The 25,888-nt window shown below is 44.0% G+C and overlaps 1 protein-coding gene across 1 annotated transcript in view; it reads left to right on the plus strand.

Moving 5' to 3' along the window:
- Positions 1-11,751, plus strand: part of HS3ST4 (heparan sulfate-glucosamine 3-sulfotransferase 4) — a 412,792-nt gene extending 401,041 nt beyond the window's left edge. Inside the window, exon 2 of the mRNA XM_059897079.1 lies at positions 11,115-11,751. Coding sequence (XP_059753062.1) covers positions 11,115-11,751 — 637 coding nt within the window. The remainder of the gene's footprint in view (positions 1-11,114) is intronic.
- The last annotated feature ends 14,137 nt before the right edge of the window (positions 11,752-25,888 follow it).

Below are 25,888 nucleotides of genomic sequence, written 5' to 3' on the forward strand. Positions count from 1 at the left end.
TTTTGAATGGTATGTTGATGTCACAAAAATCATAGCTGATGGACCAGACCAGCGTTATCCAATAGAATGTTACGTGATGATGGAATATACTAGAGCTGTACCTCCAACACAGTAGCCATTGGCCATTTGTAGCTATTGTGCACTTGAGATGTGGCTATTGTCCCTGAGAAATTAAATCTTTAATCTTTTAATTAATTTAAATTTAAATAGTTCCATGTGGCTAGTGGCTTTCATAATAATCCAAAGCCAGACATTTAATATGAGACCTGAATGATGGGAAGAAACCAGCTCTCTCCATCCTTCTTCTCAACTTTCTTTCCTCCTATCCTTCCTCCTTCCCTTCCTCCCTTCCTTTCTTCCTTCCTCTTTTCCTTTATTCTCCCTTCTCTTCTTTCCAACTGTGCTTTTTTTCCCCTTCTTTCCTTCATCTCTTCCATCATTGGGCAAATATTTATTGAGACCTATGTCTCAATTCTAGGCACTAAGTGAGATGCTGGAGATTCAGCAGTATACAGAAGTGCCAAACTGTCTTACTTCTTGGGAGCTTGCTTCCTTTAGGACAGACAGACTAGACACAAGAACATGAACACATAAACAAGATAATGTCAGATAACAAGAAGCCCTAGGAAGTGAACAAAAGAGGCTGGTGTGAAGGAGAGTGATTTAGATGGCGCCTGGGGAAGGGGATTGCCCTCTGAGTAGGTGATGTTTGAGCCAAGACTTGAATAATAAGAAGGAGCCAGTTGTGGGAAGAGTAGAGGCGTGTGTGTGTGGGGGTGTGTGTGTGGGGGTGTGTGTGTGAAAAAGAGAAAAAGAGAAACACTCCGTAGGAGGTCAGTGTGCATGAATATCTGATGATATAATATTAGAATCTTCAATCTTTGGGGCACAGTATGTGTGCCTGTTTGTGTATATCTTTCTAGGTGTGCACTGATCTTCTTTCTTATTTGTCATTTCTCCATCTGTTATATGATCAGATGGATGGGTTTGAAAATCTGTTTAGTATTTCATGCGCCCCAAGCTGTGAAAGTCAGGTCTAAGTACAGGCACAGTAGGGTGCACTGATTAATTTATGATTGTGCTTTACATCATTGAAGCTAGAGATCTTGATTTGGGGATGCAACCTTATGAAGGAAATATCTCAAGGACACACCTGGAAGGCTCTTACTTGGGCACTTTGTAGGAGAGGAGGTCCTGCCATCCTGGCCAAATATAGGGAAAAGGGGGGTTTCTGGGCTGCATTCTGTTGGCGGAGAGAACAAGTTTCCTTCAACGCTAGAGTTGGTGCCTGGCCGTGTGACAAAATATTGTTCTTCCCAGCACCATTCACACCTGTCCTTCATATGCATGGATGCCTCCATCTTGACCGAGTTATTTAACAAGTTTCCATGGCCAGGCATGAGACAACCTGAGCAGCCCTTCCACCAATAAAACATCCAGTGCTTTATTATGTATATATTGGTCTAGCCGGTTAGATTCCTTGCATCACAAGGAAGAGACACAAATTATTTACAAATTATTTACAAAAACAAAGTTTGTTTTAAGGATGCACATGAGATATACATGAAATAACCTCACGGTTAGCACACGTCCTAAGATGGCATTCTCTGTGAATGCACCGTGAGTAAACAGGATTCATATATAATAGCAACAATAATTAACACTTGTACTCAGCAGTTAATTCCTTCCAGGCCCTGTGCTAAGCCTTTGTTCATTCTGGCTGCTGTAACAAAAATACCATAGACTGAGTGGCTTAAGCAACAAGCATTTATTTCTTACAGTTCTAAAAGCTGAGAATTCCAGGATCAAGATGCTGGCAGATGCACTGCCTGGTGAGAACCTGCTTCCTGGCTCATAGAGGGCTATCTTTTCACTATGTCCTCACAGGGCAGAAGGTGGGAGGGAGCTTTCTGGGGTCTCTTTCATAAGGGCACTAATTCTGTTCATGAGAGCTCCACCCTCATGACCTAATCCCCTCTCAAAGGCCACACCCCCTAATCCCATCCCATTGGGTGTTAGGATTTAACATATGAATTGTGTGGAGGGAGGGCACACACATTCATTCTACAGCAGCATCATAAGCACCGGCCCTTTCAACCTTCCTAAAACATGCTCTGAGATAGGTCTTGCTTGTGATACCCATTGTATGAGGAAACTGAGGCTTGAGGTGGTTAAATAAGTTTCCCAAAGTCCTTTAGAGTGAGGATGGCAGAGCCAGGGTAGAGCCACACAGTAGGGCTGAGACATGCAAAGGGTGACAGAGGCAGACGCAGCAGGAGCAAGCAGGGCTTGGCTCAGCCGCAGGATGCAGGTGAGAAGGAAGCAGGCTGGCAGCATCCCCAAGGATAGCAGCTGGGAGCGCAGTGTGCGGTGGAGAGACCTGGAATGGGGCCTTCCCGAGAGGAGCCCTCTCCTGTCACCGTCTGTTAAATCGTGAGCGCACAAGGTGCCCAGGCAGACAACGCTGACACCTCCATAATCATCATTTAGTTGTGGCACCTGCCCTTTGAAACACTGAGCCCGAGGAAAGAAAATACAATAAAACAGCTAAGAGAAGTTGGTGTGTGAGGTTCTGCAGTGGGACACTCTTTGAATGTGTATGAATAAAGGATCAGAGAAGTATACTCCGGGTGGAATCCCCAGTCAGGGGCAGGTGAAGCGAGCCGTAATCTTGTGAATTCAAAATCAGGGAGCATCTTGTTTTCGAATCTCTGGAGTGAGGTGGTCCAATAACAAGAGAGGAGGGATTGGAGGGAGAGTTGTGGGTAAGAAGGCACTGAGGGAGCTGAGGTTGTAAGCAGGCAAAGGTTTAGATTTTAGAACCCTGCTTCCCAACCTGTGGGCTTGAGAATTATTGCAGGGACCTTCACATCCCTATAGATACCAAACATTGAGTGTAAACTACATCAATAAAAATCCCATACACACACATACGCGCACACATGGCCACATTCAAAAATGTAGATTCAGTGGTGATGACTCACTCACAAATTCATTTTAAGGGATTGTCAAATTCATAGTTGTTTTTTTGTCCATATGTGTTTTCTAAATCAAACCATATGAACAAGTCAGCTTCTGTCATATGGTGGTCTGTTGATGCTGAAGCCCCGGGGGGGGGAACTGGGAAAAGCCAGGGATGACAAGGAGAAATAAAAGCAAGCCTAGGATTTGTGCCATTTGAGGTATGGGCCCCATAAAGTGGCCAAGCTCTGCCTAGCACTGAAGCCTCCCAAGTGCTTGGGCACCCTGGGATAGCAAGGAGAAAGAGATTTCTAGGAATTCACTGGAATCTATGCTAAACAAAAGCTGTTTGGTGCTCTCAGAGTGGGTCATATCAACGCCCATTGGAGAGGTGGGTTTCCATGAATCAGGGTCATCATTTACAGAGGGGTGTATATATTAGGCAACGCAGTAATAGGCATTTAGATTCAGAATTTAAGCAGGGCTGGTCTCCTTCACTCATTCAACAAATAAATTTGTTTGTACCTACTATGTGCTATGTTACACTAGCAGCAATAACAAGGGGGGACATTTACCAATACTTGCTCTGTGCCAGGATGCCTGATACCTTTTCTTGTGAATGAGGAGGCGATGCTATTATACCCATTTGACAGATGATGGAACTGAGGATAAAAGACATGAAATGAGTTGCTAAAGCCAGTTGTGGTTCAGAGGTGGAACCCCGAAGTCAAACGCTGAGCCACCCGCCTTTGTCAGGATGAGTACCCACTGACAAGCTTCTAAAGGAGGTGATTGTGGACTCTGGAATCAAGTCGACCCTCAGCCAGTGATTCTCTACCTGAAACTCATGGAACTCCGTGAATCCTCAGAGACAAAGATAGACCTCACAGACTATTTTTACTCTCAGAAGATGTGAACTTCCTCAGGACACATCTTGCTCTTCATTTTATCTCCTAATGTACCTGGCACACGACAGTTGCCAAATTAATGAACAGATAAATGGTTTCCTCTCTTTTTCTTTCATAGATCCTAAAATATCTGTACCTGCCTGGCACAAACTTTAAAACCACAAAAGTGCCTGAGATCTGGGTTTGCTCTTTTCTCCCACAATGTGGTCCTGTGTCATTCAAAACTGGAATGCTTTCCTCATTCTTCTCCAGTTATTCAAATTCTTTGTGTTTCCTCAAAACCCAGCTCCTTCTGTTCTCCTTCCTCCTCCTCATCCTTCCTCACTTCTTTCCTTCCTCTTGTCGTCATTTCTCCTTCCTCTCGCTTCTAGTTGCCTTCATCCTTTGCTTCAGCTCTCTCCCTCCTTTCCTCTCCTCTGCCCACACTTTTCTGTAACCTCCTTCTCCCTCTTGGTGGCAGATGTGATTTTGTCTGAAAAGAGACCTCTGCCCACAACAGAGATGCCCCATCTGAACCACAGACCACTTTACAAAAATGGGAAATTCAGGTGTGTCCTTCAAAGAACTTGCAGTCTGTTGCAGGGCAGGTACCATGCCTGCTTTAGCATCGCTATATACCCAACATAATAAGCACCAGCAAACACTCGTTGGAATTAATGAGGGAATTCGTATTAACATAGCCCTTTCATGGTACAGGTCCAGAGAGGGGAAAATCCTTGTCCTAAATGCATTTGGCAAGTTAGTTCTTAAGTCAGAGCTATAACTCAGGATCCCTTCTTTCCCGCCTTCAGTTTGGTCCTTAGCCGTATGGCCCTGGCAAAGGCTGCTTTTCTTGGGTCTTTACGTAAGAAATGTGGTTTCCAAAGGGTTTGACTTTTCATCTTCAGGGATTCCAGGATTCATAAACTTGGATTTGAAAAGCAGCATGAACTTGCCAAAAGAATAAGGCCGAAAAGTAGTCCTGAGCAGGGTTTATTGTCTCTTTGACTCAGTTTCCACATCTCTATAATGGGCTCAGTGAATTGTATGCTACTTGTGCAGTTCAGCCAGAATAATATGTGAAATTGCCCGTCTCGATGCTTGGCAAGTAGCAGGCGCCCGATTGAATTTCTAAGTTTCTTTCCTCAATGCAGAAGAAACAGCCTTACCTCATGCCCTGGCTCTAACCACCATTCTCTTGGGTTACAGTTTATCTGGAGGCCTCAGAAAATATTGCTCATTTATGTACCATTTATCCCACTGGATAATGCATTTGGGAAAATATGAGGTGCCCACATACCTCTGATTTAGGCAAGCGAAAGGCAAGCTCAGCTGCTAACCCTTCCAGAGAGAATGGGCTCTTTACATCTAATACAGGTGACTGCCTTCTCCCTCGGCATTCGTGATGGTGTCCATTTGTTTCAGTTGATGACGCCCCGGAGAGGGATGTCGCAAATTGAATGATGGAACTTGATCTGGCAAGAATTTCTGGGGCTTCTGGCCTGGGTTTCTGTAACTCCCAGTGGTGAGTCAGTGACAGCCCACCTTTACAACACACATAATGAGGCTCAATTTAAGATTCAGCTTTGCCATCTACCAGCAGAGTGACCTTGGGCCAGTCACGTAACCTTGTTGAGCCTCTGTCGTTTGGTTAAGCATTGCCAGGCAGTAACTAAGAGCTCTGGCTAAAGTTCACGACAGACCTGGGGTTGGATTTCAACTCTGCCTCTTGTGACTTTGGACTAACAGATCAATTTCCCTGAGCCTCAGTTTCCTGACCTCTGAAGTGGTGAAGGTAGTAGTAGTACCTTCTTAAGAAAGTCGTTTTAAAAATTCACGGCTAATGTATTGCAAGCCTACTCTCTGTGAGTCACTCTTTTAGGCATTAACTCATATCATCGTCACAAAATCCCTATGAAATGGGTATTCTCCGTATGACGCCTGTTTTCCAGATAATGCAACTGAGACACAAATTACTTGGGTTAGTAATTTTTGCCCGGAGTCACATAGCTAATAAGTGGATCCAAATTTGGTTCATCTGGAGGCTATACTCTTAACCACCAGGCTGTAGAGCCCAGTGTCTGAACGTGCTTAGAGACATTGATCTGGTGTCAGAATTTGAACTCTCAACCACCAAACGGCACAGAGTGAGCGCTGGATAAATGGCGTATGGTAACTACTGTAGGATCGCTATTTTTGTTGTTTCCTATGAAGCCCTGGATGCTGACCCGCATCAAGATGGGACTTGTGCTCAGCCCAGCTCCCCCACCAGCAGAGCGGACGTGGTGGAGGGCGAGCGAGTTGGAGCGTGTCTCATAAACATTTGGGGTTGTGAGAGCAGCTGTGTGATCTTGCGGGATGATTCTCGCTTCAGGACTGTGTGTTGACGCCGATGTCACGGCTGCTCTGAGCACCCCAGATACTGTTAACGAGCCGTTCCAAGCCCAGATGCAGTGTTTTCTCACCATATGGTACACACTGCAGTGCAGGGTCCTTCAGATGAGGGATGGCTTGGAATTCAGAAACACTGAACCCCGCCTGAGGGAAACCTACTTAGAGGAGCCCTCCAAACTGCCCCAGTTCTCCTGACTTCTGGGGATCATGTCTTCATTCGTATGTCATCCGTTCATTCATCTAATAACCACACATAGTTATGGGGCAGCTGCCATGCGGCAGGCACTGGGGATACAAAGGTGTGAATAAAACATTGCCCATGGCTTCCAGAAACTGAGCTTAGCCATGGAGGGCATGGGAACCAACCATATGATGACATTATCCTAAGCTCTGTAATACAGGAAGTTATCAAAGACCCTGGAAATTCAAAGGAGTTAGTGAAAATCTTTGCTATGGAATTTAAAAATTTGTTTTGCACACTGGCATCTGAATGCTTTTCCTTATTCAGGAGAATTCCCCAGATAGGCAAAGGTTAGGTCCCACCTTCTACTAGTGAAGGTGAAGAGAATCTGACATTCCTTCGCCCTACTTTCTGGCAGGTGTGCTGTGAACTCATGATAGAAATGTCCACCTCCAACTGGGATCTCCCTTGAGTTCCAGACTCCTGTATCAAGATGATTACTCAACTCCCTTCACTTGAGTATTTCAGATTCCAAGTCCAAAATCAGACTTGGTATCTTCCCCTGAAACTGACTTCTTTCTCAGTTGTCTCCAGGTCAATAAACTGCACTACTACTCACCCTTCAGCTCCGGCCAACAATCTTGGAGTCTTCTATGATACTCTCTCTCTCTCTCTTGCACACACATCCCACCCATCCTAAAGGACTGTTGGCCCTACCTTTTAAAGGCATCCTAATTCTGAACCCTTCTTCCCAGGTTGCCCTCTCCACCTGCATTCCTGCCACCCCCATCTCTAACCTGCTGTCCTGAAATGGCCTCTTAACAGGCTGCCTTTCTTCTGCTCTTGCCACATGCCTGTGTGTTCTCAGCAAAGCAGCCAGGAAAAAAAATCTCTTAAAATATAAATTTTATGTTCTCTTGTTTCATGTTCTTCAGTGGTATCTCATCACACATGGAATAAAACCCAGTGTCTTGCCCATGGCCCATAAGACCCCCTGTGGTCTTTCCCTCCCCACCCCTTGACCTTATTTTCTCACTTCCTTAGCTTTGCTCACTCCCCTGTGGCATGAGTGGTCTCCTCCCCATTCCTCAAGCACATAAAGATGTGAGAACATGGGCAGTCAAAATGTCAGACCCAGTCGAGAAGAACTTCCCTAAAACCAGGAGAGAGAAGGAAACTTGGGATGAATCATTCCTGAGAAAGTAGAGGGAGACAAGGTCCAAAGTTCACTTTGGGAGAAGTTGGTCTTACACATAGACTGCCCCCTCTAGTCTTTTAGGAAGAGAGACACTAGGATAGATACAGAAATAGCTGCTGGGTCGTGGGACAAGGCCTGAGAAATGACCAGATTAGGACAACAAAACCCATCACAACAAAGCCTCGCCTTAGGACGGGAGATTAATGGTTTATTCATCCATTCAATCAACAGATATTTATTCAGCACCTGCTATTTGCCAGAAACTGGTGATAGGTGTTTGCTTGGCCAGTGAGCTTAGGAACCAAGGATATACTCACCCAGTGAGACTTTGAAAAAGTATCTTTAGGTTCTGAGTCTGTTTCCTTCTCTCTGAAAGTGAAATAGTAATGATACCCGCTCTGTTGATTAAGATAGTTATTTATGTGATGCTATAAAGAACTCTTCTTTTATCAGATGTAGTAGTTACACTGGAAGCTCTGTCAGGGAAGGGACCTTGTCTGTTTTGTTCACTAGTATATTGCCATTTATGGAAGTGAGCATTTATGGAACAAATGAATGAATGAATGAATATAACTGATTCAGAATCATTTTTGGAAAGGGGGTACTGCTACTTCATTGATTTTGAACAGCTACTGGATAGCTTCTTACCAGCAAAAAATCCTGTGTATCTCATGCAACAACGGTTGTATCTTGGCTTAATGAGATGGTGTTACCATGTGTGCCCCAAATGCAGGAACTGTCCTCAAGTGCATGGTGTAATCCATCTGTAACATGACGATCAAAGCCATTTAGGTGCCTCTGCTCCCCTCTACCTTTTCCATTGCCTTCTCTAGCCCCGCTCCTCTCATTGCCTTTTGCACCAAGCACTGAGCTAGTCACACAATTACTCCTATACACACTGGCTTATAGGCTGGGTACCATTTATCTCAGATGCTTCAGATAAAAGACTCAACAAAGATCTTGACAGACTGTAACAATTAGCTGAAGTGAAGGAGATGAATTTGTCAATGTAAAGATAAACACTGAGGTCTAAGAAGTGAATGGCAGAGACTGGATGAGAAGAAAAACCTAGCAGCTGCTCCTTGCTAAAGAAAAATGCAGCAAATTAAAAGGAGCAAGATATGTCTGAGGGGCAAAAATCTGGAAGAGGCCATGTAAAAATATCATCTTCAGTATTTTTTGCATCAACATTTATTTAATATTTTTATACTATGAAATGAGTTCTATAATAAAAGAAGAAACTCTATCTCTCCAACTGAAAGAAAAGTAGGATATCAGTATATTCCTTCAACTTCAGCTGAACTAATAGCAGCTCCCCCATTGCTCACCAGTCTCCAGATCAGGAAGAATGGTTGATGACACTGGCTTGAATCAGAATATCCTTTTTTTCTAGATAAGTTCCTTAGTTCCCATGTTGTTCAGCTTTTCCATTTGGTCAAACATAAATATTTTCTCCTTACTCTTCTCTAAGAATTGCTGTGCCAGTGATCTTGTGCCTCTGGCTTAAGCTTTTAAAATTCTGGCATTCATTGGACAGTATTCTAAATGATTTACCTGCATTATCACATTCAATCTTCATTACAATCCTATAAGGGAAGGACTCTTGTTAACTCTATTTTTTAGATGAGAAAATGGAGATTCAGAGTGGGTTTACTCACTTCATCAAGGTGACATAGGTAGTCAGAACTCTTAAATCAGGCACACGTGACTCCCCTAAAAGTGTGGTCCTTAGCCCTACCACTCCAAACGTCACAATTAAATCTGATAAGAGCCAAACAGGCACATAAACGTGAAAACTTTCAAAATACTGGGGAGATAATATCAGTTCAAGATGAGCATGATTATTTATGGCCAGGGCTATTGCTTTGATCTGAAAACTCCTCACTGCCCAGCCATTATACACGAACAACAACAAACTCCATGTGAATTTCTCTACATTAGGCAAGAGGCAAGTGCCTCTTGCCTAGTAAAAGTGCTTGCGGAGAAAGCTCAAAACCCAGTAGCAATTAATTATTGACAGAGCATGTGAATTAGAGATAAAAGAAGAGTCCTTCCTTCTCCACACACGCGATAGTAAATAAATTTAATTATGGTAGGGGAAGCTGAGGGATCTTCGTCTGTATTAAGTTTTATTAGCTGAGACATTTAAAAGCGTGTCATCATAACAAAGAGGTCTTGTGTAATCCTAAATGTACCACTTTGGTGCAAGGCTCGGAAGTGAATAGACTTAATGGAGATGGAGCACATGGTGGCAGATGGCCTGCTGTACCGACAGGTACAAGTACATCAAACTCCTTTAATCTCTTGAAGTTCCCAAGTAAAACAAGGCCACTCTGAAGGCAGACATGGATGGAGGGATGGGTTTGGAGAAGCAACCTTGGGAAGGAAACCAAGAAATATGCGTCCTGGTGTGGGATCTATCACTGGCTCACTGGACAACCTTGGGAGCCAAGAAAGAAGAAATCCCATGTATAAAACTAATTCTATGCTAGATGCTGTCACACTGTATGTCACACTATATGTCATTCGTTTCATCCTCAACTGAACTTGAAGTAAGTTTTCGGATTTTTACAGATGAGGATGTGATTCAACTTGCTGAAGTCACAAAGCCTGTCTGATTCCCTGTCTCTGGGCTTCAGTTTCCTCATTTGCATAAAGATGCCTTTGGATTAAGTTAGGGGTCAAGAAATGTTTTCTTAAAGGGCCAGATAGGAAGTATGTTCAGCTTTGCATGTCATATAGTCTCTGTTGCAACTACTCGACTCTGCTGATGTAGATGCAAAAAGCAGCCACAGACAGTACAAAAAAGGAATGTGTGGCCATGTTCCAATAAAAGTTTATTTATAAGCATTGAAATTTGAATTACATATGATTTTCATGTATCACAAAATTTTAGTCTTATTATTTTGGTTTTTTCCCCATCCTTTAAAGATGAAAAATCATTCTTAGCTATGGGCCATACAATAACAGGAGGCAGGTGGTAGTTTGCCAACCCCTGGACTAGATCATCTTTGAGGTCTTGTTGAGCTCAAACACTTTCTGAAAGCCACTACAACAATCATATCCTTGATTTATTAAGCTCTTACACATGCCAGATTCTGTGCTAAATGCTTTAAAAGCATTATCTCCCTTAATCTTTTTACAACTGTGTGAAGTAGGTGCTATCATTATCTTCATTTCAGAGATTATAAAACTAATACATAGAGAAATTACGAGTCGATCTAGGTTAAACATAACTGGTAAGAGATAGAGCAGAAATTTAAATGCAGGTGTATAAGATTCCCAAGAATGAATTGCACAAGCTTTATGCTGCTTTTTCTGATAATACTATAATCAGAACTATAGAGGGATATATAATCCAAAAAGAACTTCCAAGTGTACATGAATTTTATTGGGTAGCTCCCCACTGGGCTATTTATATCATACGTTTCGTGCAACAAGTTCAATGATTTCTGGACAGGAATAACCACTCTTGTTTTCCTCCGTCTTCCAGAAATGTGATGCCTAAGACTTTGGATGGGCAGTTAACCATGGAGAAGACACCAAGTTACTTTGTGACAAATGAGGCCCCCAAGCGCATCCACTCCATGGCCAAGGACATCAAACTCATCGTGGTGGTGAGAGACCCCGTGACCAGGGCCATCTCCGATTACACCCAGACACTGTCAAAGAAACCCGAGATCCCCACCTTCGAGGTGCTGGCCTTCAAAAATCGGACCCTAGGGCTGATCGATGCCTCCTGGAGCGCCATTCGAATAGGGATCTATGCTCTGCATCTGGAAAACTGGCTCCAGTATTTCCCCCTCTCTCAGATCCTCTTCGTCAGCGGTGAGCGACTCATAGTGGACCCCGCCGGGGAAATGGCCAAAGTACAGGATTTTCTAGGCCTCAAGCGTGTTGTGACTGAGAAACATTTCTATTTCAACAAAACCAAGGGGTTCCCTTGCCTAAAGAAGCCAGAAGACAGCAGCGCCCCCAGGTGCTTAGGCAAGAGCAAAGGTCGGACTCATCCCCGCATCGACCCCGATGTGATCCACAGACTGCGGAAATTCTACAAACCCTTCAACATGATGTTTTACCAAATGACGGGTCAAAATTTCCAGTGGGAAGAGGAAGAGGGTGACAAATGAGGCTAGAGATGTGGAGGGAAGGCTGGTGAATAGCTAGGGAGGCTTCTTACCTGAGTCCTGAATACCCCAGGGTCTGCAGCCTCAGCCTTGCTGGGGTGCCAAGTAGATCTCCTCCTTTGTCCAATCAGGATTGCTTCCAACGCTGTTGGCTTAGGCAAAGGGATGGATCCCATGGCATACTCATGAGGGTACCAGGCCTGCCTGGGTAGCAGCATCTGGTTGACCAGATGGCCACCAGAATCCACTGCTAATTCTTGTCTTCTGCTGGTTAATCAAGTCTGAAGACAGGATACATAAGTAGTTGTCAAGGTCAGAGACAGTGGCATGAATGTTTGTTTAAATGATAAAAAAGAAAGGAAGGTCTACTTTTGGCCGGAGTCTCTCACTTTAATTTGGGAAGCCCGAGTTCTAGCCCCATATCTGGCAAAGGCCCCTGCTCTAGCAACCTCTGCTTTGGCATCTTGCCAGAATACTAATTGTGGCCAATTGCTCCAGGACTCCTAGGGAGCAAGGTCCTCCCTCTTAAGGTGTCTCTAGCCTTCTCCTTAAAGGTCTCATCCCACAACCTTTGACTTGCTCCCTCCTCACCTTATGAAGGCAGAGGCATGCATGTTTCTCACCAAAAAAAGCTGACACCCCTGGAAGCCTTCTTTCTAAGAGCCCCCGAAGGGGGGTTGGGTCTCTCTCTTTGTGAGTATCCTGGGTGGTGGAGAAGCTTAGCCTGTGCCTCCTTAGAATCAGAATCACAGGGCTGCTCTCAGAGCAGGGGAGTTGCAGCAGAGCTCAGAGCCCTGAGATGAATGCCATCTCTGGGAGTGAAAAAAAGAAAAGCCAGTCCTTTTGGTGGGAGGTCTCCATCCCTGAAGACCCTCAGCCGCATGGTTCTGACACATGCTATCAGAATGGGCTCTGTCCCTTAGGGTCCCCAGAGGGGCAAGGACCAGAGAGCTGGCATGTCTTTTGTCATGAATAACCTTTAGCAACACAACCCACAGGGGATCGGTCACCATCCTTCTCTTTGTCCCACCGTCTCCCCTACATGGTCATCTCATGCTTCATTTGCTTAATTCAGAGATGGCACATATTGGGGCAGTGACAAGAGGGCTGACTCCATTTATCAGATCCAGTGTATGGGGGTGGGGGAGGGTAAGGGCTGTCTGTGGACACCCCCATCAAGGGCTGCTGCATTAGTTTGATTCCCATTAGTTTGATTCCATTAAAATGCAGCATTTGACATAAAGCGCTCTTCACAGATCTCCAAAACCAGGAACTGTTCTAGCAAAACTGGAAATATGTATGAGTGGGGGGGGAGTGAAATCTGTTCGGCTGTTATTAAACTGTCATTTCTCCCGCTAACTGAAAACTGTGTTGTTATAAAGCTTAATGCCATCTGATTAACGGGTTTTGATGGTGTGTTTGTGTTGGTCACCTCCATTCCCACCTCTCCCCCTTCCCTCGAATTCTGGGAGTATCCCTTCTCTGGGATAGCCAGAAAGACCCAGATTAGAGAATCTTTCAGGGAATTCTGTCTGCAGGTCAGGATGATTCTTGAAATAGCACAAAGGAAGCAACTCCTGTAAGGGGTGCGGTACCCTCCTATCTTAACCCATCCTGGCAAAGAATGGACTGATGTGCTAGATTCAGAAACAAATTTTTTCCAGATAAGAAAGTGGTTATTGAGCTGAAGGCAACATATATGCCTTTACTACCAAAGTAAAAGAAGATAAATATAAAAATACGTACACATGTACACATCTACACCTACTTGAAAAAAGACAACGCCTGCTTAATCAGAAGAGTGTACTGTGCGCTAGCTGATTTGGGGCCTTGTTTTATAAGCAAAGCAAGGAGTGGATCTAGTTAGTTACATATCAGAGGCAGATGTGTGGTGTTTTCAAGCTACAGCTTCCTAAGCTCCACTGCAGGCTTTTTTTTTTTTTTTTTTTTATTTTAATTTTTGGCTGTGTTGGGTCTTCGTTTCTGTGCGAGGGCTTTCTCTAGTTGCAGCGAGCGGGGGCCAGTCTTCATCGCGGTGCACGGGCCTCTCACTATCACGGCCTCTCTTGTTGCGGAGCAGAGGCTCCAGACGCGCAGGCTCAGTAATTGTGTCTCACGGGCCCAGTTGCTCCGCGGCATGTGGGATCTTCCCAGAACAGGGCTCGAACCCGTGTGCCCTGCATTGGCAGGCAGACTCTCAACCACTGTGCCACCAGGGAAGCTCCGCTGCAGACTTTTTAAAGGATCAGAATTTCTAGGGTAGGGCCCAGACATCTATCCTTTCAAATATAGTCTTATGGAAGGTGGGATTGAGAATGAGGGAAGTCTCACCTGTGTATTTCTTTGTCCCCTCATCCTCCTTCCTCCCTCCTTTTATGCTTTTGTGGGGATTACTTCCGAGAGACATGGCCCCTAGGGTTCATGGCTCCCTTGGAGGAATAGGTCTCTTTGGGAGTTCAGTGACAACGAGGTAAAGGATGATCTTATAACTTAGGAGGTCAAAGGAGCAGCTGCTGGTAGGAGAGCTTTAAAGATGTTTTTCCACCAACTAAGGATGACCACTACTCTAGCCTACCAGCATCTCTTCCATGGTGGGTGGTCACCCATTATCTCAGTCCCTCAATCACACCTACTCTCCATGTGCCATATGCCTAGCTGTCTACCTGTCCCCATAAACCCAGAACATCAAGACCTTAAGTGCTGCTTAAAAAGAAACCTAGTAAGCATGCATCCTCACATAAATGGGACAAGCAAATCCATTTTTAAAATGGTTAACGCATGGTTAAGCCATTTTGACCTGGGAAATCAAAGTGGGGAAACCTCCTTAAAGAATTTATCCGCTCTTGCATAGAACAGTAGGCTAAAGTTCTCTGGAGAAATAGGGCAGAGGCCTAAGCCTTGAGATCTGGAGGATTTTTATTTTAAGCATCTGTTTGGCGATATGGTTGAAAGCTCATGGCTCTGAAAAGAAATGCCAACTTGACATGTTTAAGTTCTCTTTTCGGCAGTGTCTCCTCTAGCTTGATTCTTCTGACTTGGAGCAAGTCACTAAGCCACATCCCCTCCTTCAGTGGGGAAACTTGACAAAGGAATTAATTCCTATCCAGAAAAGCTAAGTCAACCTACTAAAATAGAATCAGGTTAATGATACTTCCGCCCTATTTAAACATGAGCATGGCAACTCACGGGAGACTGAATTTTGTATTTGATTTCAATTAGCAAAACATAAATTATATTTAATGTTCTATTCCCTTCCCTTCCCTTGAATGGATGAGTCACAGTCCTGGAAAGGCTGCTGCGAGCGGTTCGAAGATAAAAAAGGGAGAATTCATCCTTCCAAGTAGTGCAGCTGGCATTGTTCTCGTGTTCATCGCTTTTTGCAGGTAATAGTCTGTACCTGAAAGGTATGAATGCCTTGACCTTATAACTGAGACCTCCCAGCTCAAAACACAATAGCAATAATAACAAAAACATTCAGCATCCCTATTTATCTTTAGACTGTATATGAAAACCCTGACTTCAGAGTTGGAAGGATGTGGCCATTCACTGGGAATTCCCTGCAACTTTATGAGCCTCTTGGACCAAATTTTAAGTTCAGGAGAGTGTGGCCTGCTCATTCCCATGGTACTGGGAGTCTTCATCTGAGTTTCACGTCTTTAAAACTTCAGCCCCTTGGTTCTGGCTTCCAGATGCTTCCAGTCTGTCTTGCCCCTTCCCATTTGCCCATCCTCCACCTCCTTATCCCCCCTCCACCCCCAAGAAAACCACTTCTGTCTCACTACTGTCAGAAGAAAGGTAGTTGGGTTTTATCCTTGCCTCTGTCTTGGACAAGTAGCCTTCCCTATCTGAACCTTGGTTTTCCTATGTCGAAAACGGACATATTTAATCCCTACTGGACTACCACCCGGAGTTGTTGTGATGACCAAACTGAATTAATAGGTGGGAAGGTATTTGGAAAGAACACACTGGATAGTGATGATGATGGTGGTGATCCTTATGATGAACATGAAGAAGATGAGGAAGGGGGAAGAGGAGGAGAAGGAAGGAGGCTCCTGATAGCCCTTCCAGAACAACATACCTTTATAGTATTTCAAGGGTGTATCTTTACCCAGACTGGACAATTACGAGAAGGCCAGGAAGAAGGGAACCACCATTGATTTTGCTCTGAGCCGAGGCCAGAAGAAAAGCCCTCTATAAATGGCTCAGAACTGGCTGGATTTCAGGCATTTAAATGAGAAATCTTCTCCCTACCCAGGTCAGGCCCCTCCCCCCCACCCCATGCCCAGACAGGGTCACCTCACTCTGGCCTTTCTTTTGCTCCTCACTCAAGGTTCTTTTAGATGCTGCAAGGCACCAAGGCTCATTCACAAAGAGCCAAATGGATTCTCTTGAGATGGAAGTGGGAGTGAAGTTTTCAAGCTTCCAGGCTATGAATTCTGTGCTTGGAACTCTGACTCGTAAACGTTTACCTGGAAGATGAAGAAGCTTGAGAATCAGGGCAGGTGCTTGGGAGCAGGTCTCATATGTTTCTGGAAATAAAGTGGGCTGGGGGAACCCCCTGAGGTTCTTCGTGTGACAACTTGGGGTGGGGAGAGATGAGTTCATATGATTTCTAGCTTATCAAGGGGGTGAGGATGTGTCAGTTTCAAATATAAGAGATATGGGGAACCACTTTTTTTAGTTGTGAAAATATGTTATTTCAAGGTAATAATAGTACATCATCCATTATCAAGGCAAAAAATAAAGGCCAAGAAAATGTATGAAATGTGAGTCCACAGATGGAAGATAGGCAAGCATCTTGAGTGTCCCTGGATACAGGAAAGCAGCTGTGCTCCAGAGTCAGCCATGTTTCATTCAGATTTTATTCCACAAATATGTGTAGAGTGACCAAGGGGCAATTGAAAGAGAGAGCAAAGCTGACTTGCCTTGACATGGCTCCCAGCCTAGTGGGGAAGATGGACACGGGAGAAATATATACACAAAGGTTTACACTGTTATGAGATGGGTGCTATGGAAACATGAAATGGGGGTGGTCATAACTAGGGAAAAGGAAAGACCACCAAGTACTTGTGGTATCTAAGACCCTACTCAGCAGCATTTTGCCTCATCTCAAATCATAAAACTATTCTTATTCTTTAGAGTTAGGCTAAAGCACAGAGAAGTAGACACTAGCAAAATAAAACATAATACAGGAATGGATAATTAAGAAGGTTATAAGGCAGAGATTTGGGGTAAAAAAGAGAGAAGTATGCATGAGGGACATTGCTATCAAGGATAATTTTTTCGCAGAAGAAAAGGTGTGTATCTCCAACTGATCATAGCCAAGCCATTAATAGGGAACATAAGTCCTTACAGAGATTTCCCGCCCCCCCACCTATAGCGTCCTTGGCATTGTGTAAGGCCCAGGTCAAATGATGACCCCCCCTTTCCTTAGCCGTCAACTACTTCTTGGTTCATATAGCAAACCAATGGAACCAATTTCCAACTTTTCTGAAAATGTGCTAAACTCAATAATAGTGAAATGAAAACACACACACTCGCACATCTTAAGTTGGATATAGACTTGTCCTCTAGGTCAGGGATTACTGACAAGTCTTACCCTGTAATTTACAGATGGGAACTGTGATGGTTTGGGAATTTAAGGGGTTTTCCCAAAGTTGCACATCAGTGTAATGACTGAAGTAAAATCACAACACAGGTTGCTGCACTGAGAATTGTAGGAGAGAGAAGTTTCAGTACAGCCTGTTCTAAAGAATAGCAGGAAACATTTCAAAGGGTATTTTCATAATCTTTTCTCTAAGACCTCTCCTGGGCTTGAACAGCTTTCCTCGAATAGCTCTGATTTCATCTAATCATTCTGGACCACTTGGAAAAGGATGGTTTTAAAATGAATGACCAGTCAGCAGCTCATCCTTGAGGCCATGAGTAGCCTAGAGCTGGGACAGTCTGTTGTGTTTTGGGGTCAGGAAGATCTTCATCACAGCTTCTTTCTGGCTCTGAGTGGACCCATAACACCCTGTTGTTATGGCAATTGTGGGGTAAGTAGGACTGAATGTGAGACAAGGAGCTCATTTGGGTGAACACTTCTCATTGGCCAGTCTCAAGCATCATGAACTCATTCCCTGGCCCTTGGTCCAAGATGAAACAAAGATCTATGTTCACAGTGAGACCCAGAGCAGTAGACCCCTCTATGTTCACAGTGAGACCCAGATCAGTAGACCCCTCTCTCAGCCACCTGGCCCCAGGAAGTACTTCCTAGCTGGTATCCTGGATGGATCCTTCCGGACAGCTTATTTCCCTAATAAATTTCTTGTTTTTTGCTCTCATCTTTCAGTAACCACATATATCATTGTCTCTATTGAGAGAAGTTTTCCCTTACAGAGATGCCAGATTATCTATTCCACGTGCCTTGGGAACCTGGGTCCTGTAGCTCCAGGACAGGCTATGCTGAGAAAAAAAGGCCACAGAAAGTCAGGAAGAAGCTTCAGGGTGCTCTGAGAATTAGAATAAGTTACTGTAGGAGTCCAGGTGCAGACCAATAGAGAAACTTGGTGTGAAGAATCATGTGTTAGTCTTCACTTTATAGATGCAAAATTAAGAAGCATCCTGTCTCATTTAAGGTAATAGAATAGCCATGCTCCCAACCTGGATCTACTGACTTGTAGCCCAATGCACTTTCCACACCCTCACATCAGAGATTAAGGAGACAAACCAAGGGTATTAAAAGTAGCTTTGCCTAATTGATTGAGCTAAGAAATGTGGTGCTTCTACAAATACTAACAGGAAGACTTTTTTTCAGGAAGCAAGGGATGAATTTATGCTTGATTCTAAATGTGCCCCAGCCTTGCCTTGTTGGAATGCAGTCCAACCTTTCTTTTTTTTTTTTTTTTTTTTTTAGTCCAACTTTTCTTAATGGTGTTCCCAAAGTCAGAGGCCCCACCTTATGAGATACTAATGATGCAGGCTGGGAGTGTTCCAGAGTTCTGCAGAGAGCACACCTTGGGGTGGACCTAGACCTGTGTGTGTGTGTGACCAGTACACATACCTTTCCACTGCTCTTTGTCAACTCTACATTTAATCTGTCAACCAGGAGAGGCATCTTTGGATAAGGAGCAAGATGAAGTCCCAAGGAGGCCCCTAGGAATCATCCCTATCCAGAATCCACTAAATTAAGCACAAGAGGGAAGTTTTAGGCAGTGACAGTTGTTAAAGCAAACCAAGTAGGCTGTGAAATCCCCACCATTTATCCCATTCTATCACTAATTTGGCAAGCATTTATGTATCATAGTGTGCCAGGTGTTAGAGGAAGGTTGTGAACAAGAAGTCCTATTACCTATCCTCATGAAGCTTTAATAGGACAAAGTTGCCCGTCTGTCTGGAAAGGTACAAGAGCAATCCAGCCAGTAGGCAAGAATGGCTAGGATGGTTTCCCAGGGGACATTAACTTCTGGAATTTGATTATTAAGGGGATCTGGGGCTCTAGAAGATATTGGATATCTCCTTCCTTTAAGTCTCAATTTGAGAGAGGAGTTGATATTAAGCTTTTTGAACATTTCTAACTAACTTTCTTTTGGGGTTGTTTTTTTAGTTTTCCCTGCCTGGAAGAAACACAAAATATTCTGGTGGGGAAAGGGGAATAAGATGAGCTGGAATGCAGGATTAGGTTGGAACCAGGTTGGAAAAATGCCAAATGATGGTTCTTGAAAGGTTAAGAGCCCCTCACTTCGTGTCCCGCATGCCTTGGGAGCGGGTCCACAAAGGCAAAAGTGGGACAGTACAGGGCATTCTTCACACAGCTCTGTGCTGGATGGAAGGATTTAGTCTTTTTTCCCTAAAAAATTTCAAGAAACCCAATCTCCTTGGCAGACCTAACTCTGCCATATCTTTACTTGCAAATCGGTTACACCAGTGTCTGTATGACAAAGGATATTTCCCCTTAAATGTACGTGCCTTTAGGGGATGTGCTTTTGTCACTAGTTTGTTTCTAAGATCATGGGAACAGCCTTGGGAACAATAAAAAATCTACAATAAATGGTATAAAGAAAAAATAAGTGGTGTGTGTTCTTTTTGATAACTCATGGAAAAAGCAATATTTAGCAATCACTTTGCTTCCTTCTATCCCACGAGGAAAGAGCAAGTAACGTTCGAGATGAACGAGGCTGCAGGTTCGAGGCTGTGGTTCGAGATGATAGCTGCAGATTCCACTGTGGCTTTGACGATCGAAGGCAAGGCTGTGTGATGGAGCAGGAGATAGCTTATTTTCCGTCATTTAAGGAAGAAAAGAGTTCGTTTTTATCCCAGTAGAAGTGCTTCTAAAGGGTGCCAGGGGAGAGGCTCTGCTTCTGGGAATGCTTGGGGGAAGGGCTTGGAAATAAGGGCTTTCATTACTATGGCCATCCTGCTGAGAGGAAAGAAAAAGCAAAAATTCAAATGGGAACTGTTTATGCCACAGACAGCACATCTGAACACTGAGTCTAAATCATAGACTCGCAGACTAGTCCCCAAGCCAGGATGAATCCCGTCACCCATTTATTCTGCTCTGGTGCTCTTGGGAGACAATGCGGATTGGGGTCTCTATCAATTTCTGGTTTCTAACCTCAGCTGGGTTCTCAGTTCTGTTATTCATCCTTTTTATTTCTCCCCTGGCAGATTTTTTCCCCCAGGTCCCTTGTATTTGTTTCAGAAATTTCCACCTTCTTTCAAGCTTTCTATCCCTACCCATGTCCCCTCCCTTTTGTTCTATTGGTCAAGAGAGTTGACGTAGTAGAGAAAGTCAAGGTCATCTCTCTCTGCCTCTCATTGGTCTTGCCTCCCCTCATCCGTCAGATGGAAACAATAATAGTGCCCACCTCATAGGGCAGGGTGAGGACTAAGTGAGATGATACAGGCAAGGAACTTAAAAGAGGGACTGGAAAGAAGAAAGAGCTCAGTAGGCTTGCTGTTATTATCATTGCTATAAATATATTATTATAAATTATAAATTACTAGCTATGGTATGAATCCTTAATTCCTCCACCCATGTCTCATCATGTCCTACTTTTGCCTTGAATCCCTAATTCTTAACCTCTAGAATCACGTACTTTATTCATTTACCTCCCCTTCACTGGAATTTACATTTAATGTCAATCTAAAACAGAGCATCCCATCAGTAATTTAAAGACAAAAACTTTCTGTAGCACTTTTCAAAATACCATACAGGACTTCCCTGGTGGCACAGTGGTTAAGAATCCACCTGCCAATGCAGGGGACACGGGTTTGAGCCCTGGTCTGGAAAGATCCCACTTGCCGTGGAGCAACTAGGCCTGTGCGCCACAACTACTGAGCCCGCGTGCCACAACTGCTGAAGCCCACGTGCCTAGAGCCCATGCTTCACAACAAGAGTAGCCACCGCAATGAGAAACCCGTGCACTGCCACGAAGAGTAGTCCCCGCTCGCCGCAACTAGAGAAAGCCCGCATGCAGCAACAAAGACCCAACGCAGCCATAAATAAATAAATAAATAAATAAATAAATAAATTTACTTTACCATACACCATCCCACCTTCACAGCTAAAGCTTTGGAAAGTAGATTCTACCCTCTCTGCAGCCTCTCAACTGCTTTCCTCTTCTTACACCCCTGAGTCCTGCTGTCGGCTCCCATAAGTCTAAAGAAATGCTTGAGGTCGTCAGTAGTGTCACAATTGCCAAATATAGAGGCCATTTTCAGCCTTCATCTACTTAAGCTCTCCTTAGCATTTGACACTGTTGGTTACCCCCTTGCTCCATGGATCCCTCCTGCTCTATCTCCCGTATCATCTTCTCCTGATACTTCTTCCAGCTCTTCCTATCTCTCCTTCACAGACTCCTCCTCCTCTCTCTTTTTTTTTTTTTTTTTTTTCAGTTAACGGTGGAGGTTGCTATCCTTGGTCCATTCCTCATTGTGTGGATGTTCTGCAGGGTCTCATTTACTCCCATGGTTTCAACTATAAGTCATAAGCAAGTTCCCAAACCTATGGTGTCAGTGGTCACAATTCTTATAACAGATGTTGTTGATAGCCTATCCAACAGCTATCTATTCCCCTTTTCCTTGATAACAGAGCCCTGGTTTTGTTCTGGAAAGAGGTGTCAATATATGTACATGGAAAGTGGACCTCTTCCACAACCCCAAGGAATGAACCATGACCAATCTAAGCAATTATGCTTGTTTAATTCCCCACTGCCAGGAGACATGTGATCCTCTTATGGCCAGTGGGACCTGAGCAGTGGACAGCTCAGGGCTTTTGAGAAATATAATCTTTAAAGATTAAAAAAAAGAGTGGCCAATGATAAGAAAAGATATGATAGGAATCCATTTTTTTCTACATTTGAACACTGTTGTAAAAGGATGACAGATTTAGAGCTGTGGCAGCCAAATTGTAACCATGAGGACAAAAAAACTTTTTGTCAAGTGAGAGAAGAAAAATCTTTGTGGCTTGAGACACTTGTAATTATGAATAATTTTTATTGCATATTAAAGCATTCTAAATTACAAGCCCCTAGAGTCCCTGGGACAAGAAAGAGAATGCATGTGTCAGCATACCTCAATATCTGGGGAAATCATTATGACCTCAGAATGCTAACAATCATTAACCGGTGATCTCATGTATTCTCATGGTTTTAAACACCATCTCTATGCTGGTGACTCTCAATCTCACATTTTTAGCCCAGATCTCTCTCTTGAACTCCAGATTCTTATATTGAACAACCCTTGACTTGTCCATTTGGGAGGTATAGAAGGTATCTCAATCTTAATACACTCAAGTCAAATTCCAGATGTTTTAACCCACCCAATTCTGTGCCCCCCAATGTCTTTCCATCTGAGTAAATGGCTTCTTTGTCTCTCCAAGCCAAAAACTTATATTCATCCTCATTTTTCTCTTTCTCCTTATCCCCTGCATATAATTTAAAAGCAAATATGTCCAGAATTCAGCTACTTCTCATCGCCTCCACTTAGGGCTGTCGGATTTAGCAAATAATTGCATAAAACACATTTATACTCACAATTTACATTTCTCATATGGTCTTCTGAGATCTGCCCATAAATGGTCTCCCTCCCACTAGTGTTGTCCCTTTCTTATTTATAGTTAATTTTTGCATCTGGGGCTATGTTAGCTGACAAGGGAAACATAACGTCCCTTTACTAATAAACTACTCATGCCTCCTAGGTTAGCCAGTCACCTCTTTAACTGGCAGTGACGGACAGCATGACTCAAATGAGATCAAGGACTAAAGGAATTTACTGGCTCGCAGCTGAGTTTTCCAGAAGGTATTGGCTTAAGGTTTGCTGAATCCAAGGATTCAATAATATCAGTAAATTTGCTCTTTTTCAATCCCTTCCCCTTTACCCACTCTGTTTTCCAATATTTTGTCTCCACTGATCTCTTTTCACATGATAAGAGTCTTATCTTTCTCAGAGTGTTTTCATATTATATTGTTATGGCTGCTTACAGTGCAACCTACACGACTCTTAACAGTTCCCCAGAAAACACATTTTCCTAAGAGCTCCATCAAAAATAGATCACATGGCCACTCAGGAACCAATCACGGTGGCCAAGGATCTAAAGCAGTCTCCTAGCCTGGCGCAAGTCACACCTGGGAACGAGGCAGAGCCAGCCCCTGCCCTTATGATTTGGAAAACACAATTATTGAATGGGGGGAAGTGATTCCAAAAGGAGATGCTGGGAAGCCGATAAAATGTTTTTCATAGTTCCCTATCGCCTTCATGATAGATTCCAAATTCCTCAGTTTAGGGCATACGGATTTTTACAATCTGCTCCCCAAACCATCCCCTCCAGCCTCCTCCCTGGCGACCACTGCGTACTCAGTGGTCCTGCCACACTGATTTGTCATCATCCGCTACACAGTTTTTGCTCTACCTGTACTCCCTGCACCAGTCCTTTCTTTCCCATGCTTAAAGACCTGATGGAAATGTTGCTTCCACGATTCCCTGGCTGACCTGGTTGTCCCATCCTCCGCATTTTAAGTATTCTACAATGCTATGGAGACACTGTAAATCATTTCCCTGAGCCATTGTTTAGGGGGATGGGATAGGAAGGTCTTATTCAGCTCTGTTCCACTGATGCCACATCTTAGGATTGATACGGCAAGTATCAAACAAAGGGATGAATGAAAGGTTCGACGAATGAGTAAACATGTTATTTAATGAGGAGAGCGCCAGGCAAAGAGATTGCAGTCTTCATTTGAGCCCACTCCCCTCTACTTAGTTACCGACTCTTTAACCTTGAACAAGCCCATCCCTTTCTTTCTTTCTTTTTTTGGCTGCGCCGCGCAGCGTGCGGGATCTTAGTTCCCCACCAGGGATCGAACCCGCGCCCCCTGCAGTGGAAGCGCGGAGTCTTAACCACTGGGCCGTCAGGGAAGTCCTGTTACCTCCTCTTAATCTCACTTTCCCATTGTTGCCTCTTTACCTACTGAGCGTGCTGATCTCTTGTAAAGGGATAACGTGATGAAAAATGGAAAGAGAAGAGCTGTGCGCATCTCCCCTGTATATTTTGCCAGGCTGGAATGGGCGTCTGACTTTTCTTCTGAAAACATCGTTAAGAACTCCAAGAGGAAGACAGTTTTTTATCTCTTTGGAGAAAGGCTTCAGAGCCTCCAGACCTCAGTCAATGCTCCTTTTAGCATTTTATCATCATGGATAAGAATGCCACCTTTGTGTCTGACTAGATGCCATCTGTTTGTAGAGCTTTCCCTTTATATTAAGCTAGTGTTTACTGAGCACCTACTAAGTGTCAAGTGCTATTCCCTCCACCTGGAATGCTCTTCTGCTAGATACTGCATGACTCGCCTCATTCCATCAGGTCTCTGCTCAAATATCCCTATCTTAGAAAGGCCTTCCCTGACCACCCCATTTAAAGACACAACCCTTCCACCTTGGAGCTTTATCCCTTTAGCCTGTACTGTTTTTGTTCATAGCATTTCTCAGTGCCTGTTGTTATATTACAGCATACATCACCATGATGTGTTCAATTGCTCACTATCTGTCTCCTCCACTGGGACATAACCCTTGGGGGGACAGGTGAGTGGGCAAAGACCCCCTGGCTGTGGTCTACCGCTCTGCCCCGAGCTCCTGGAAAAGTGCCTCACATACAGTACGCATTCAATAAATATTTACCAAGTTGATGAAGACATATCGAGCACCTTACATAGATTATTTTACTCAAATTTACCCCACAACCCTATGAGGTAGGCATTAATATCATTCCATTTTATAGATGAGGAAATTGAAGCTTACAGGGGTTAAGAGGTCACATAACTAATAAGTGGCAGAACCAGGACCCAGGGTCTAGTTGACCATCTCCCTCTTTGGGGAATCTCTGGGCTTCACTAGAAAAGCAGAGATGGGATTTTATATTCTTCTCAAGTTCCTAGTGGGACATTTCCCCAGGCCAACCATTCTCTGTCACCATGTGGACCCCAGAGGAAAGAGATTTACTGAGCTATTGCTGGACTGACACAGATGAGCTATGGGGCTGACTTCTTAACTTTGCAGGTTATAAATCGTTCTCCCATCCACGATGTCACTCGACTCTGATTTAGGTTATGATTCCCATTCTGCAGAGAAAGAAACAAAAGATAGAGAGGCTAAGAGAGCTGCCCCAGAGGAAGTTTTCCAACTCTGTCTAGTTTCCTTTTCCCTGCTCCTCTCCCCAGGCAGTGAACAGCTTATAGCCACGTGCGGAGCAGGCAGGAAGAACAGAGACTCATACCAAAGCCTTCTGCCACCCAGACTATGCAAGGCTCTTGGTCATTTTTGCTGGAATGGATCTTCCTGACAGTTCCTGGTGAGGTGCATTCCATTTGCAAAGTTCCTCCTTTTTAAAAACAAAATGGCCATTATATCTTTATGTTCCATTCAAACAGAGAGGCTATTCCAGAGGCTATAACTCCAGATGACCTTACTCTAGCCGGCCCGCTCTGCATTCTTTTTTTTTTTTTTTTTTTTTAGCCTTATTCTTTTTTAAATTTTATTTATGTATTTATTTATGGCTGTGTTGGGTCTTCGTTTCTGTGCGAGGGCTTTCTCTAGTTGCGGCAAGCGGGGGCCACTCTTCATCGCGGTGCGCGGGCCTCTCACTATCGCGGCCTCTCTTGTTGCGGAG

The sequence above is a fragment of the Balaenoptera ricei genome, chromosome 15, assembly GCF_028023285.1.
Source record: "Balaenoptera ricei isolate mBalRic1 chromosome 15, mBalRic1.hap2, whole genome shotgun sequence".
In the NCBI taxonomy this organism is placed as follows: Eukaryota; Metazoa; Chordata; class Mammalia; order Artiodactyla; family Balaenopteridae; genus Balaenoptera; species Balaenoptera ricei.